The 17,504-nt window shown below is 40.2% G+C and overlaps 1 protein-coding gene across 7 annotated transcripts in view; it reads left to right on the forward strand.

Annotated features, from left to right (window-relative positions):
• SLC24A2 (solute carrier family 24 member 2) overlaps positions 1-17,504 on the forward strand; it is a 188,764-nt gene that overhangs the window by 100,576 nt on the left and 70,684 nt on the right. For 5 of the 7 annotated variants that reach the window (XM_039545493.1, XM_039545487.1, XM_039545490.1 and 2 more), the window contains one exon: positions 17,424-17,474. The exons of the other annotated variants lie outside the window; for them this stretch is intronic. In XM_039545493.1, the coding sequence (XP_039401427.1) occupies positions 17,424-17,474 (51 nt within the window). The remainder of the gene's footprint in view (positions 1-17,423; positions 17,475-17,504) is intronic. 7 annotated transcript variants of the gene reach the window in all.

Consider the following 17,504-nt stretch of genomic DNA (forward strand, 5'->3'; position numbering starts at 1 on the left):
ATTTCGAATTCCCCCAAGACTCTCTTCTCCCCATGCTATGTATTGCTAGGGGGTTGCCAGGAAGTGACACTGCAGTGAAAAAATGCCACCCCCTGCATCCCTGAGCGTCAGCTAACTGACAGCAGGGGGTCTAAATTGGGCAGACAGTGAGAGGACCAAGTGGTGTCCTCTTCCTGAGTACCAGCTGACAGTTCTGAATGGCAGGAAACAGCCCATCAACCAACAAACAAATGCGTTCAGAGGCCAGAACCACAGCCTCCTCCAATACCATTCCCACCACTTCTACCAGATAACATTTTGGGGACCACACATTCTTTCAGGCCCTCGTCTCCCCGTATAGGCTGCTCCTGTTTATTGCAACTCCAAAGCTGCAGTAGCTTCTGTAGGACATCTGCAGGGGAAACTTGGGGGCTGAAACCTGTGGAAGGCTTGTCAGGGTGGTGTGAAGCTTATCTCTGCTTTAGCAGGACCCACCCATTGAATGGATGAGTGGCTGCTGCATGGGTGAGAAGCTGCTCCATACTGTGCCCACCTGACCATTCACAGGATCATTTAGGGTGGCTGTAGTTACTCTGAGGGAGTAAGGGGCCTGAGTGCCCATCAGGATTCAGCCCTCTTTGTCAGGCTAATGAAGAATATAAATTCCTACCCCACATCTTTATTTTCTTATTGGAAAAGGCAACCTTTTTAAACTGTTGTTCTGTCAAGGACTCTCACAACAAAAACAAAGAAGCACTTAATGTAATTTTGGTGGCAGGCCAACTGCAAATGATACAGAATTGTTCATCATCAAATGCAACCTAAATGATCCAGACATGTTCTAAAGGATATAAATGATTTATTATTTCTAATCAGCTCCACGTGGAAAAAGGAACCCCCATTAAAATGTGCATCAGCTGATCACAAGCAAACAACATGAGAATCAATGACCTTTACTGAATTTTTCTCTTATGAATGTCAAACCTCAGATTCTATACGGTTCTAGCCTTATCTGGAATGACATTTTTCTGGATTAGGAAAACCCAGGAAGATGTCGAAAGCAGTGTTGATGATGCAAACAGTGGTTCTAAATGAGTATGGAAGCAATGCCCTTGCCTGACACTAATGGGCATTATGTTATTGAGGGTACCATCTTTTTTGTGAGATCTCTCCTTTGTCAATAAAGATCACTGGAACATTTTAAAATTTATAGGGATGCTTGTCTCAATGGGAGCAGGGGAAGGAAATAGCTGCAAGGCTCACCCTGCAAATATTTCTCCCTACTTGTTGTGTTGAGGTGCCAGGTCTACCCTCCCAACCCCTACATAGAACAGGCTGTAGAACCTGTCCACCGTCTTACAGATACAGTGAGAGGCAGGAGCATCTGTGCCAAGGCCCCATCCCTTATGGGCTGTGTGTCCTGACAGCTCTTCCTCCTACTCCTTGGCAATATACACCTCTACCTCAATATAACGCTCTCCTCGGGAGCCAAAAAAATCTTACCACGTTATAGGTGAAACTGCATTATATCGAACTTGCTTTGATCCACCGGAGGGCGCAGACCCGCCCCCCCCCACAGAGCACTGCTTTACTGCGTTATATCCGAATTTGTGTTATATAGGGTCGTGTTATATCGAGGTTGAGGTGTAGCTGTATTGCAACCATGCAGCTGTGGTTTCTCCTACTGGTGGCTGTCCAAAGTGCTCCACTCAAAGAGGGATTTCAGTCACGGTGTGGAGGCTCCAGAAAGTTAATATAACTTGAGGACATATTAATTTTCCCAAAGAATCTTTGCAGGGCTGTTGGCCGCCATTTCCATTTGTTAACACTCACGAATCCCCAGACTAACAAAGTGTTCTGCTTGGGGTCTGGACAGTAGGAAGAACTCTGCTAGACAGATGGCTGACTCCCCTGTTGCCATGTGAGAAAGGTGTGACCCATACACAGAGGAGACTCTCTGCCTAAAAAATCCTGGGGCACAGTTGCACCCAGTGTCTTGCCCAAATTCACAGATTTATATCTTGCATCTATCCAGTTGGATGAGTTACTGTTTTCTTCTATACTCCGCCTCCAGAATATCCTATTATATAATGTACTGATGCTGAAAGGCTGTGATTTATTATATTTGCTTTTTTTTTCACCACAAAGGTGCCTGCATTTTATTAGTAAGAGAATTAATGGCTACATATATGTAAAACTGAGCTGAGGAGAAATATTCACAGAGTGAACCTTGCAGATATTTCCTTCCCCTGTTCCCATTGAGATAAGCATCCCTATAACTTGTCCCAGGGATCTTTATTGACAAAGGAGAGATCTCACTGAGTTGAGGATTCTGTCATTCCTTTGCAAAGATCTGGAGCGTTCCCTAGCATCTAAAGCAAAGAAGCCAATGCAGCAAAATGCCCTACTTTCGGTGTTTTTCTAGACCAAACACAGAAACCTCATGACTTTTCAGGAAAGCAAAGGAGAATGAGATTCTAGACATTTTTCTTTAATGGGGAATTATTGGAAATTTTTGCCTCTAGAAATAATATGTTACTGGTTTAGAATTTCAGCCACTTTAAAAAAAAAAAACCTTTTCAGTTCACCTTAAACTTAAAAAAAAAACCCATTTAAGACTATGTGAAAAATGTTTGTGGTTAGCTTAGCCAAAAGGTGAGCAACAACATAGCAAAAACAGAGATCTTGGATTGTGTGCAATTAAATGCAAATGTGTTTGGCTAGCTACAGATGGTATTTTAGATAGCCCTGTTAATATCTATCATAAAGCAGAGAAAGAAACAAGCTAAATAGCTCTTCTCCTCAGGGAATCTCAAAGCATTACTTTGGATTTCAAAGCCAAAGATAATAGAAAATTGAATTTCCAGCTTTCCCTGTGGTACATATCAGAAATAAATCTAATTTTGATAGCTGGAGAGTTTGAACTTTCTGCAAAGATATGTGCATTTGGTACAAGGCAAATGATATTTTAGAATAGTGCAGAGATTTTTGTTTTTGAGTAATATTTTGAGTTGATTTATCAATTTGCATTTGAGGGCTTTAGTTTTGTTCTGTTTTTTTTAAAGTGTTTATGAAATAAAATACAATGTCAAAAAGTGTCATTGATTCCTTGGTTTATTTAGCGTAAAAGCAGGAGCCACATATATGATATCTCTTCAGGATGTTGGGGTCTGATCCTGTTTCTATTGAATACAATGATGATGCTCCCTTTGACTTCAATTTGAGCAGGATCACATCTGCAAGCTCTGCATCCAGGAATAATGGGTTTGTACTTTGTGACATGACACAAGAAGTAGAAGGTGTGATAAAAGAAAAAGAGGATGAGCATATTGTCTTCAGTACCCTTAAATACTTCTACTTAAATGTGTTAATGAGATGACATTGGCATCATCAATGCAAGAAAAGCTGTACTTTTACAATTACTATTTATTATTTGTATTGCAATAGCACCTTCAAGTTTTAGTCATGGACCAGTGCCCCATATGGTGATGCTGTACAAACAGAGTAGAAAAGTCTAAGTTTTGCAAAAAACATCATGGAAGCTTGAAAGTCTAATAAGAATTTAGGCTTCTGTACCAATACTTTTCTTCTCTGTTTTTGAGTACTTCAGCAAATATCAGAAAGGGAAAAAAAAGATCTTTTTGTTAAAAAAAAATGTTCCCTTTTCTTCTGCATGCTGTAGTCATAACATATTCTGTGTCATACAGCAATATCAGAGTCATTGTGATTATGCCATCTGAGACAGATGAAACAGACAATAATAAACTATGAAAGACTTGCAAGGTTTATGGAATATGTAAAAGATGGGGAGTGGGATCAAATTTGGTGTGAGATTGAACAAGCAAGAAATTCTTTCAAAATAACTCTTTCCCCTTTAAATTCCAGAATGCCTAATATTCTTTTATTAGTAGATTATATAGACTTTTTCATTACCTCTATTTTTCAATGTACAAAAGTATTATCTTTCATTAAATCCCTGCTAGAGGTTTAGAACTCTCATTTTGCACCTGTGCTCTGTTAATCTTCTCTGCTAGAGCTTTAGCATTTTTTCAACTGTGGTGGTTCTTTGTTCTAAATCTAACATCTTTGATGAGACCAAATCCAACTTTGATTCAAATTTAGATAGAATAACTGCTAGAATTGTGTCTAATAAAACTTTTGAAGTGGCCTCTATTACCATTTGTTTAGGGGTAGATCTCTGATCAGCTAATTAAATTGCCTCAAAAGAAATAATGGCTAGCAGAGGCTGCAAAAGGGATTGGGAAGAGAGAGAGAACCTAATCCCTTTTGTTGTCATGATATGAATTTTTCTATCACTCCTCCCGATCTGACCTTCTGTCTTGTTTTAGGAGACATAAATGAAAAGCAAAGAAGACTCCATAAAGCATTTAAAAAATTTAAAAAAACAAATTAGAATTTATAATTAAGGATTTAAGTGAGAAAAAATCCTCAAAATAGGAAAACTATATAGTGAGCTGTGCTGGGAAATCCACCTCAGAATATAACCAAGGAGAAGTTGACTATTATGAATACACAAATCTTGATTACCAATCCATAAACAATGTGGCAAAGATAAAAAATAGTTCTCCGCTTCCTTAAAGTCACCTCCCAATATACAGTTAATCAAAATGCAGTTACACACTTCTTTAAAAAAAAATGTAGGATATTGACAAACACAACAATTTCCATTCAGGACTCTGACTTTTTGCAAAACTCTTTAAATTTCATGTGCCAAACCTACCACCTTCTCACTATAGGACAATGCAATCAAAACAAAATTATCAAACTAAATTGTTTAAAGTTGTTCAGAAAATACATTCCAGGCTTTTTACAGATCTCTCAATAGATCTTAGCCTTTATTCTCAGTCTTCTCAGTCATAGAGCTATATTCATCTTAGTTATACTGACATAAACCTGATTCTCCACTCCATTAAGCCTTGTCTAGACTAGAAGAAAAGATTCTTTTGAGTTAGCTCAATTGAAAGAGTTTACCTCAATTGAAAATCCCAGTTAAGACCAATGTAGACACAGTTTAATAGCTTTAGCTTGATTTTTAGCAGGTCAAGTTAGAAGTTAGGCAAGGCCCAAGCCAGAGGGACTACTTAGGTGCTTAAAGTTACTTGATGAATTGGCGCCTTAGAGCACAGAGCCTAAGGCCTGGTATACACACAGATTTTACACCAGTATAACTATTTTGGTTAGAGGTGTGATTTCCCCCTTCTTCCCTCACTCAAAAAATAGTTATACTGGTATAATCCCTGGTCTGGATGCAATTACACCAGTATAAAGGTGCCTTCCACTGGTATACCTTTTTCTTCTCCCATTCCAGTATAGTTGAAATGGTACTTTTGTGTGAGGACAAGGCCTAAGAGCTATAAATGAACATAGAGTAGACCTCTCGTATCTGTAGGGTCAGGGGAATGGAATTCCCTTCCACAGCTCAGGGAGCACCAGCAGAGCTCTGTCAATACTACCATAGCCCACTGCTGTGCCTACAACCCCTGTCTCTCAACCCCTTCCATATACATGAGGTAGCTTCGCTGTTAGATCTGTGTTGTCACTGACCCTCCAGCCCTTCCATGTTGCACAGCTCTGCAGCATACAGGTGATGCTGAACCTCTTATGTTAGTTCTCTATGGCAAACCTTTTGCACAGTTGAATAACACCTAGACAGTACAGAGAACCTCTTTGACTTTGAGTGGACCAGAATGATAAGATAATAAATAAATATTCTTGTATTTAGGCATATTAGGTCTTCTCTTTTTCCATGGCTAGCTTTAAGCCACATACAGTCAAGGGGGCACAGGAGAATAAGCACAAGTTACCAATGGCAGGTACTTGCTATTTATTGTGAAGGGCAGTCAGCTGCTTGCTGATTCCCACACATTGGAGTTGTGGATATATCCTGTTGTATGAAAAATCTCTTCAGTCTGTAATACAAGACTGCATTTCATTTTCTAAGGAGTATTTATTAATTATTTGTGAAATGTTTGCCTTTGGGCCATAATTCTCAATATCAGCAGGGAGGCCCAGAATCTGAAGATGAACATTTTTCAGAAATGTTTATGTTCTCCAGGAAGTAGAATCACAAATGTTTCAGGGACTAGAGATCCGTTAACTGCACACTTATTTAAACTTCACTAGCTGAGTCAGGTACCATTTTCCCATCATGTATCCATTTTCTTTTCTACATTTTCCTTTCACCACCCGCTTTCTTCCTTCCATTTCAGAATGTTGTGGTGCACATAGCTCAATATTTTGGTTCAAAGGTTGATTCTTCTGGAAGGAAAATTAAGGATAGATCTGTGTTAATGATACTGCAAGGTGTGACTCTGAGCAGATCAGTAGTGACTACAGGACTCTGGGAATGAGGGTGAAGCAGTCAGTGGTGCAGGTGGTGTTTTTTGTCCTTTCTGTCAGTTGAGGGTAGGAACTAGGCAGAGACAGATGCAACATGGAGATGAACGCAAGGCTGCATAGATGGTGTTGACAGGAGGGCATTGGCTTCTTTGAGCATGGGATGCCATTCTATCAAGGAGGACTGCTGGGAAATGATGGAGGTCCACCTGATGAAAAAGGGGAACAACACCTTCAGACACTAACTCACCAACCTTGTGAGGAGGGCTTTAAACTAAGTTCAAAGGGGGCAGGTTACAAAAGTCCACAGGTAAGTATAAAAAATGGTGACCTTGACAGAGGGCTGGAAGTTTTGGGGAAAATGGAAAATTACAATAGGGTCATAGGATGTCTATACACAAAAGGGGAATAAATAGAAAGAACTGCAAGTCTTAGTACACAAGGAAAATTCTGACTTAATTGGCATCACAGAGACTTGGTGGGATAAATCTCATGACTGGAATATGGGTATGGGGGTATAGCTTGTTCAGGAAGGACAGCCAGGGAAAATAGGAAGGAGGTGCTGCATTGTACATCATGAATGCATACACTTGTTTTGGTGTCTAAAAGGGGGTGAGAGGCAGACCAGTTCAAAGTCTCTGGGTAAAGATAAAAGGGAGGAAAATATGGGCAAAATGATGGTAGAGGGTCTAATATAGACCACCAAATCAGGAGGATAAGATGGATGAAGCATTTCTAGAACAAATAACAGAAATACCCAAAATACAAGACCTGACAAGTAATGGGGGACTTTAACTATCCAGATATCTGTTGGAAAAAGTAATACGGCAAAACACAAATTGTCCAAAAAGTTCTTTGAATGTGTTGAGGACAACGTCTTGTTTCAGAGTGTGGAAAAAGTAACCAAGGTCAGCCATTTTAGACTTGTTTCTAACTAACAGGGAAGAATTGGTTGCAAATCTGACAGAGGAAGGCAACTTAGGTGAAAGTGATCGTGAAATGATAGATGATGTGATTCTAAGGAAAGGGAGGAGTCAGAGCATCAGAATAAAGACAATAGACTTTAAAAAAGAAGACTTTAACAAACTCTGAGAACTGTTAGGTAAAGTTCCATGGAAGAAAATCTGAGGGAAAAAGGAATTAGGAGAGCTTGGCTGTTTCTCAGAGACAGTATTTAAGGCACAAGAGCAAACCATCCTGATGCAAAGGAAAGATAGGCAGATTAGTAAGAGGTCAGTATAGCTGCATCAGGTGTTCTTTAATTACCTGAAAATCAAAAAGGAATCCTACAAAAGGTGGAAATGTGGAAAAAATTCTAAAAAGGAGTACAAAAGAATAGCACAAGCATATATGGAGAAAATCTAAAAGACTAAGGGCTAGTCTACACTAGAAGTGTTATAGCATTGCAGTGCACCGCTGTAACACATCTGATGAAGATGCTCTATGCCAATGGGAGAGCGCTCTCCCATCAGCATAATAAAACCACCTTCACAAGAGGCAGTAGCTACATCAGTGAGAGCTTATCATAGTGCTGTCCACACTGACGCTTAAGTTGATGTAATTTATGTCACTCAGGGTGGTAGCGTATTCACACCCGAGTGACATAAATTATACCAACATAACCTGTAGCATAGACAAGCCCTAAGGCACAAAATCAGTTTAATCTAGCAAAGAACATAGAAGGCAATAAGAGGAAATTCTATTAATTCATTAGGAGCAAGAGAAAGATGAAGAGTGTAGGTGCACTACTTAGTGGGGAAGAAGAGCCAAGAAGGCTGAGGTGTTTATTATATACTCTGCTTCAGTCTTCACTAAGAAAGTTAATTGTGACCAGATGCTTAACACAATTAGTATAATAACAAGAGAAAAGGAACACAAGCCAAAATAAGGAAAGAATTGGTTAAAGAATATTTAGATAAATTGGGTGTATTCAGGTCAGCATGGCCTGACAAAATTCACCCTAGGATATTTTAGGAGCAAGCTGAAGCAATCTCTGACCCTTCTGTGGTTCTCTTTGCGAACTCATGGAGTATGGGTGAAGTTCCAGACAACTGGAGGAGGGCAAACTTAGTACCTATCTTTAAAAAAGGGAACAAAAAATACCCAAGGAATTATAGACTAGTCAGCCTAAATTCAATACCTGGAAAGATACTAAAACAAGTTGTTAAGCAATCAGTTTGTAAGTTCCTAGAGGCTACTAGGGTCATATGTAATAGCCAATGTGATGGGTTTGGTCACAGAGATCCCCTTGGGACTGTCATCTGATGTGCTGAAATTACCTCTGACAATCCTTGGGACAAATCATGCCAAATCAACCTAATTTCCTCATTTGACAGGGTTACTGGCCTACTAGGTAGGGGGGAAGCAGTAGAAATGATTTATCTTGATTTTAATAAAGCTTTTGACACAGTCCCACATGACACTCTCATAAGCAAACTAAGGAAATGTGATCTAGTATAAAGTGGGTACATAACTGATTGGAAAATTGTACTTATAAAGTAGCTATCAATGGTTTGCTGTCAAATTTGGAGGACATATCTAGTAGGGTCCTGGAGGGGGTCTGTCCTGGGTCTGGTATATTCAGTATTTTCATTAATGACTTGGATAACAGAGTGGAGAATATGCTTAAAATCCGGAGATGACACCAGGCTGGGACAGGTTGTCAGCACTTTGCAGGACAGGATTAGAAGTCAAAGGGATCTTGGCAAATTGAAGAATTGGTCTGAAATCACCAAGATGTAATTCAATAGGGATCAGTGCAAAGTACTTCACTTAGGAAAGAAATATCACAAGCACAAGGATAAAGCAGGGAATAACTGACTAGCCAGTAGCACTGGTGAAAAGGATCTGGGGGTTATAGTGGATCACAAATTGGTTATAGGCCAACAATGTGATGCATTTGTGAAAAAGGCTAATATCATTCAGGGTGTATTAACAGGAGTGTTGAGACACAAGACATGGGAGGTCATTGTCATACTCTACTTGGCACTGGTGAGGCCTCAGCTTCAGTACTGTGTCCAGTTTTGGGCATCAAACTTTAAGAAAGATGTTGACATATTAGAGAAAGTCCAGAGACGAGCAACAAAAATGATAAAAAGTTTAGAAAATCTGACCTATAAGAAAAGATTGAAAAAAATTGATTATGTTTAATCTGGAGAAAAGAAGACTGAGGGAGCAACTGATAATAGTCTTCAAATATACTAAGGGCTGTTATAAAGAGGATGGTGATCAATTGTTCTCCATGTCCACTAAAGTTAGGACAAGAAGTAATCTTTTTAATCTATAGCAAGGGAGATTTAGGTTAGATATTAGGAAAAATTTTCCAACTGTTAGGATAGATAAGTACTGGAATAAGTTACCAAGGGAGGCTGCAAAATCCCTGTCATTGGAGATTTTTAAGAACAGGTTAGACAAACATTGGTCAGGGATGAGCTAGGTATACTTGCTTCAGTGTGCTGGGGTGGGGAAAGAGATGGTTGGTGACCTCTTGAAGTCCCTTCCAAACCTACATTTCTATTGTTCTTTATCTATATCTGTAATTGTGTATATTTATCTATGATGCCAATCCTACAAACACTTACGTACATGCTTTATTTTATTCATAGGTGTAGTCCCTTTGAAGAAGTCCTGTGAGTAAAGTTAAGTGTATGCATAAGTGTTTTCAGGCTACATTTTTATGTTGTACTCATCACCATGAGATCTGAGTGTAGGGTGACCAGACATCAAGTGTGAAAAATCAGGACAGGGCGTGGGGGGAGGGGGGGGTAATGGGAGTCTATATAAGAAAAAGACCCAAAAATTGGGACTGTCCCTATAAAATCGGAACATCTGGTCACCCTATCTGAGTGCCTAAGACTCCTCTGTAGAATTTGGTTCTGAGGCAGATAGGGTATACTGAGACAGGAGATGTTGTCTTTTGGCCTTAGTCTTGGCTAGTTATAGAATGAAATATTTTATCCAACTGGTATTGATAATCAGCTCCAAATTAACATTATCCACAGACAACAGGATTTAAAAAATCAGATGAACACAAAGCAGCACTCCCTACCATATTGAAAGGAGCTTTCACAAATCTGATTGTATCCCTAACAGATAATGTATACATTGGAGAGATAAAATACCCATGTTACATATGAGACAAACCATCCAATTCTACAGGCTGTAAACCACAGGCAGAATTTCTACCCACACATACAAACATATCCACTGCCACCACATCTAGACCCTAATGTCCACACAGTCAAAGAATTAGATACCAGAAATGTCAAATATATTGCCACTTTCACTGTGTAGCAATGGAGGTTTTCAGCTTCTCTGATTTTTAAAATATATAAGATAAGGTAACCCTGCAACCTTCAGTGGTTACTCTTCAAAAATTTTCTAATTGCTTTAGATTTAGGTTAATTTAATAATAAGGTTAGCTCTATGTTTGTTGTTTACCCTAAATATTCCCTGAAATATATATAGGAAGTATACAATGCAAAATTTAGCAAATTATTAAAACAACTACTGTGTATTCTTTTTGTTTGAAAAATAATAAATACTGAAGTTTTGTGAGTTTGGCCTGACATTTTCCTTGAAAAGGGTAAGTGTCAATAATATTTACCTTATAGCAAGTTTGACAGTATTGACTTTTTAAAATAGTTTATTTTATGTAGCATTATGGGATACTTTGGGCCAAACTCACTGCTGGCATAAATGAGTACAGTGTCAGTGAGCATTTCACTATTATAACAGTGGTAAATGTGGCCCTCAAATTCTGGGCTCAAGCCTTTCATTCCATAAAAGCTTATGCAAAGTACCAGAGCATCCAAAACTCAATCTGTCAACACAGAGCCTGGGTGCATTTTACATGGAATATGGCATTGAACAAATGAACAATGAGGTATGTTATTCAAAATTATTACTGTACTATTGACTGAGTAATTATATGGTTCTTTCTGTCTTAGGTGCAATTCTACAATGAAATATATAGACTTGCTTCCCATGAGATCTTAGCTACCAACTCCCTGAGTTTGCTGAAGTCTGCCTTCTTGAAATCCATAGTCTTTATTTTGCTGTTCTCCCTCCTACCATTCCTTAAAATCATGAACTCTACCATTTCATAATCGCTTTTACCAAAGCTGCCTCTCCTTTCAAAATCTCAACCAGTTCCTCCCTATTTGTCAAAATCAAATCTAGAACAGCCTCTCCCCAGTAGCTTTCTCCACCTTCTGAAATAAAAAATTGTCTCAAATACATTCCAAGAATTTGTTGGATAATCTGTGCCAGCTGTGTTGTTTTCTCAACATATGTCTGGGTAGTTGATGTCCCCCATTAGCACCAAGTCCTGTGGTTTAGATGATTTTGTTAGTTACTTAAAAAAAGCCTCATCCACCTCTTCCTCCTGGTTAGGTGGTCTGTAGTAGACCCCTAGCATGACATCACCCTTGTTTTTACCTCTTTTATCCTTACCCAGAGACTTTCAACAAGCCTGTCTCCTATTTCCACCTACCATTTCCATCTCAACCTCAGTCCAAGTAGATACATTTTTAATATATAAGGTAACAAACACTTCCTCCCTTTTTTCCCTGGCTGTCCTTCCTGAGCAAGCTGTACCCTTCTACACCAATATTCCAGTCATGCAGATTATCTCACCAAGTCTCTGTGATGCCAACTGTGTCATAGTTGTGTTTATTTACTAGCATTTTGAGTTCTTTCTGCTTATTCCCTATACTTCTCGCATTAGTATACAGACATCTAAGATACTGATTTGATCCCTCCCCGCCAGTTCTGTCTTGTCTCACCTTTATCCCTGCTACAACAGCCCATACTCCTCCCAAATTCCAACCCTTTTCTCAGAACTCCATGTTTTTTACTTACCTGTGGGCTTTGGTCACCTGCCCCCTTCAAACCTAATTTAAATCCCTCTTCACAAGGTTAGCCAGTCTGTATCCAAGTATGCTGTTCCCCTTCCTTGATAGGTTGAAGTGGTGGCTGCCATCCTCCCAGGCTTGAGGGTACATGGCTTCTCCTCCTTCACCTTTTGGGGTGATTCCTCATTGCTTGTTGCCAGGGCAGCATAACAGTTTTCCATCACTATGGTGGGTGGGTTGGGAGTAGGAATGGAGCACTGCCTGCCATAGGCGCCGACTCTGTGGGTGCTCTGGGGCTGGAGCAAGCATGCGGAAAAATTAGTGGATGCTCTGCACCCACTGGCAGCCAAACTCCCCCCTCCTTGCCTCCTTCTCCCTCTACCCCCAAGCACACCGCTCCTCCCCCTCCCTCCCAGCTTCCCCCCTCCCCCACTGCCTAACAGCTGTTTGGCAGCACTTAGGACTTTCTGGGAGGGAGCGGGAGGAGCAGGGATGCAGCGTGCTTGGCAGAGGAGGTGGAGAAGAGGCAGGGCAGGGATGGGGACTTGGGGAAAGGAGGGAATGGGGGGAAGGGGTGGGGCTGGAGTAGGAAAAGGCAGACTAGGGCAGGGACTTTGGGGAAGGGGTGGAATGGGGGTGGGAAGGGGGCAGGGCTGGGATGGGAAAACGCAGGGTGGGGTGGGGTGGGGACTTTGGGGGAGGGGTGGAGTGAGGGCAGTGCAGGGGCAGGAAGAGGTGGGGCAAGGTTGGGAGGTGGGCATGGGGGGGGCAAGCACCCACCGGGCAGAGGGGAAGTCGGCAGCTGTGCTGCCTGCTGCCAAAAGTAACCAGCAGCCTGTGTCCTCTCTGTGACAGAGCCATATCCTTCTCCCCCAGTGGTGTGACAGCAATCCTCTGTAGCTGGATAGCTTCCTCAGCCTTGGATGTCTCCATATGAATACTCTTGAGGAATTCCTGATGGGCACGGATGCTCCTTAGCCTAGCCACCTTCTCCTGTAGCTCTCCCACCTGCTTCCTGGGAGATTCCACCAGCAGGCACCTTTCACACTTGATGGTCCCCCCAGCCTAACTTTCTCAGAGTGGGAAATGCAGGCCACAGTTTCTGCAAATCCACACCAGGATCTGTGTAGAGGCATCCATGGCTAGGTTGTCTGTCTCGATACAGGCGTAGGTGGAGGAGACTGGAGCAGTGTTGGCACTGGCGATGTGTCCCTTCCTAATCATAGTAGTTATATTATGACTCCCGCCCACAAGATCCTTCTCAAACTCCCCTATTTGTGATCCCGTTTGCTAGCTCCCCTTGGTCACTTAGCCTCTGGCTTTTAAGGTCTTCTCTCCTAGGTCAGCCCTATCCCCTTGTTAATCACACAGGGGAGGGTGATCACAAGGCTGATTGAGGCTGATCAAAGATGATCCAGGGAACAAAGGCTCAGACAATCCCCAGACACAGAATCCCAACCAGCTCTAATCATAAACAGCAGTAAGAATAATTTTTTTCACAATATTTCATTTCTGACTGAAATCAGGAGGTTCAGAGAGCCTCCAAAAATAAATAAATGGTAGTAGAATTCAGTTTGAATTTTGGATGAACATTTGTATAGGTCCCTATTGTATGCAAACCAGTTCACTCCCTCCCTAATTAAAACATTTTTCAATGGCAAGATGATAAAAATGAAAGATCTATTACAATGGGAAGATTTCAGATGAACCCCAAAGGTCAGATGCACTCCAGGGCTTGTGCAACAGAAGCTGTCACATTCCAAGATATGAGACACTGGTGGCAGTAAGACAGCCTAGTTTTTGCACAATAGGTGCAAAATATGTACTCAGTAAAATCTACCTGTTGGAAGGTTTATATCAGGTTAATATTAATGTGAAATATTTTAACAACAAATTTGTATATATAGATTTTGGTGCCCATTTTTTGGCACCCAAGACTGAAAATTTTGGACTAAATCTTCAGAAAGTAGGCTCAATCTGAGGAGGGAATCTTAAAGTTAGTTATATCATATCACATCCTATATTGTCTGTTTACTGGATTTTAATCCCCAGATATTTCAGTGGTCTGTGTCATGCTCTATTCACCGTGACCCATTACTGCTGCAATTCCCATTCAAGAGCTGTAGTCTTGGAAATGCCTGCATCCATGGAACTCCAAAGATGACATACCAAATGGCAAAGTGTGACAGAATGGACATTGCTAACATTTTTACTCTCATTTTTGTTGTATCCATTTAGCACCCAATTCTTTTACCTATACTGCTATTGACTAGCACATACTCACCCAAGTAGTCTTATTCAAGTTAATGGGATAACTCACATCAGTAAGTACAGTGGACTGTAAAATAGTGCAGTGTGCAGTGCACTCACTACCCTCTTGGTTGTGCGAAGCATGAGCAGGACTATAAAAGCTTTGGGGAATGTATTCTCACCTGCAAGGTCTGAGTTTCCCAGGCAGTAGTTTTTCTAACAATGTGAGACTTATACGATTTTTAATCCTTTTAGTCTGAAATTACTGGTCTTGGCAGCACACCCACTATATCTAAACTCCAGGAACACAACCAGTGCTGGCATCATGCATTCTTATTGTGCATATGTCTTCCTTCCTTTGTATTGCCTCTTGTGCCCTTCTACTGTGATTTTGCTTTCTTCTGCCTGGGTATCTGAGTCTATGTTCTTCACCCTTCCTTTGTTGGAAATCTCCTCTGTGTCTCATCCCATTCCCAGCAGGTCCCCTGTCTTACACTAGTGCCTTTCCACACTATTGTTTTGTCAGTTTCACAACCTCTCTTGGGTAGATGACTTCTTTCCCACAGTGCTGTATTCCCTTCCTATCCCCTACTCCATTTGCCCCCGCCCCCACTGGCCCCTTCTTTCCTGATTACTATATCCATCCCCTTATCGGCTGTCTTGTTCCCATGCATCTACTTCCTGGTCCCATTTCACAGCTCCTCTTTCCTTTAGGGCCTCCTTTCACTCTTCTCTCTGTCAAGAACCTCCACTGGCTTTTCTCCCAAGTCTTCAGTGCATCTGATCCCAGGGGAACTGGGACAGACATCAGGGAGAGCAAGTTTAAAAGAGGAAGAACTGTTAAAATTTGAACCCTGTAGTTAAGATAACCAGAGTTCTAACTAAACAATGTATCCAGTCCTGAGCTCCCTACTCAGGGAAAGTCCACACTGAAGTCAGTGGGAGTTTTGTCTGGGTAAGGAATTCAGGTGCTAAATCATCACCGTATTTTTTTTTAGGGTTAAAACTAGCATGTACAGACTAGAACTTCCTTTGTTATAGAAAGATTTTTACAAAACTATATAAAACCCTTTCTTCAGTAGACTTCTCTTTGCTCTAAATGAGACTAATGATATTTATATACATGTATATGTGTGTGTGTGCACATTTACATACTCATGGAGAAAAGAACAGAGACTGTACAAATATGAATATATGTCATTACATATGATCAATTTTTGCTAATATGTTGATTATTCATGTAACACAATATTTTACAGTGAATAGTGTAAAGTGTACAGCACTTTAAAAATCATAGTGATAAAGAAAAGACTTTAGACTTTATTTTTATGCCAGTTTTCCCTGTATCACGTCAGTGGCCTCAGAAATGCTCATCTAACAGAATCAAGTGTTTGAAATTTATAGTAGAAACAAAGGATCTTTTTAATACCAGATTTGCATATCATCATAATACCTTAGAATGAAAACTAAGATCAAGATGTCTATTGAAATTTACCCAAGTGAAAACAACTCTTTGAATAGAACATGCAGTACATCAGCTCCAAACAATGGGCTAAGAACAAAATAATGGGCTAGCATTTTTATAATTAATTTCTTAAGTGCTTTCATGAATATGAGGAAAGCATAATTGATCTGAAAATTCCTCATCAGCTTGTTAGATATCTATACATTTTAAGATTGCTATTACTGCTAAGTGTTGAATACTCAGAAGTGCAATTATTAAAGTTTTACATTAAAGCTAGAACTGAGTGAAATTGATGAAAAATGTCACATTTATGCAAAATTTTTCTCCAGTACATTTTGCATGATTTTGAATCCCTCAAATATCATTTTACATAACATTTTGGAAGACTGGAAATTATTCATAATGAATCATGCAAAACTGGAAAGAAAAAGCTTCACAGGAAAAAAAATTTACTTCTGGATGAAGAGGAGGTGATGCCTCACAAAAACCAAATTCTCTAGAGGAATAAGCACAGGCTTGAGTGTCAGGAGGGTCCTCCGAAGTTCTATTCCTTCTTCTGCCATTGACTGGCCTTAATAAATACTATGTACACATATAGCTCTTTACAAACATTTTTAAGTAGATGTCACATAACCCCATGGAGTAGGTAAATACAAATTATCTAGCTTTACAGATGATAAAACTAAGTCTAAGTTAACTATCCACGTTCCAACAGCAAGTCAGCATTGGAACCACCATTAGATCCTTTGTTTTTAGATTCCAAACCTAGAGACCCAGTCCCATTCATTAGGGCATACATTTTCAAAAAGTGACTGTCATTTGGGGTGCCTCAATTTTTGGGTGCCCAACTTGAAACACATTAAAATAACTTGATTTGCAAAGGGCAGGTTCTCAGCACTTCTGCAACTCAGTCCTCTGTAAAGTATCTAAAATAAATTATGGTACCACAAATCACTCATCTCTCTGAAAGTTAGGCTATGTCTACACTAGTACTTTTGTCAGTAAAACTTTTGTCTGTCAGGCATGTGAAAAAAACACACCCCTGACCAATATAAGTTTCACTGACAAAAGTATCGGTGTGGACAGAGCTCTGTCAGCAGAAGATGCTCTCCTGCCGACATAGCTACCACCAGTCATTGAGGGTGGTTTAATTATGCAGGCGGCAGAGCTCTCTCCCTCCAGCACAAAGAAGCTACATAGGAGACCTTCCAGCAGCGCAGGTGAAGCAGTACAGCTGTGCTTCTGTAAGATCTCTAGTGTAGATATAGTCTTAGTCCTTAACTACAGTGCTTGTCCCCAAATCCCATCCAGTCAAGTCACTTCACTGTAGCAAGTGACTTCTGAAATTTGCAGTGAAAAAAATCACTGTTCACCATTTCAACAGTCCACGTATGCCTATAATTCTGCAGAAATTTTACATAATCACTCTGAACTTTATTAAGCACATGTGCAAATGTGTAGATTTCTTGAATGTCTGCTGGTTCCTTATCTTTGTGTCTTTTACTGTAATGTTGTAGAGCTTGGATCATATGGAAAACTAAAATATTATGACACAATGACTGAAGAAGGTAAGAAATATTTTAGAATTGTTTGTATTT

This window comes from Mauremys reevesii, linkage group 6, assembly GCF_016161935.1.
Source record: "Mauremys reevesii isolate NIE-2019 linkage group 6, ASM1616193v1, whole genome shotgun sequence".
In the NCBI taxonomy this organism is placed as follows: domain Eukaryota; kingdom Metazoa; phylum Chordata; order Testudines; family Geoemydidae; genus Mauremys; species Mauremys reevesii.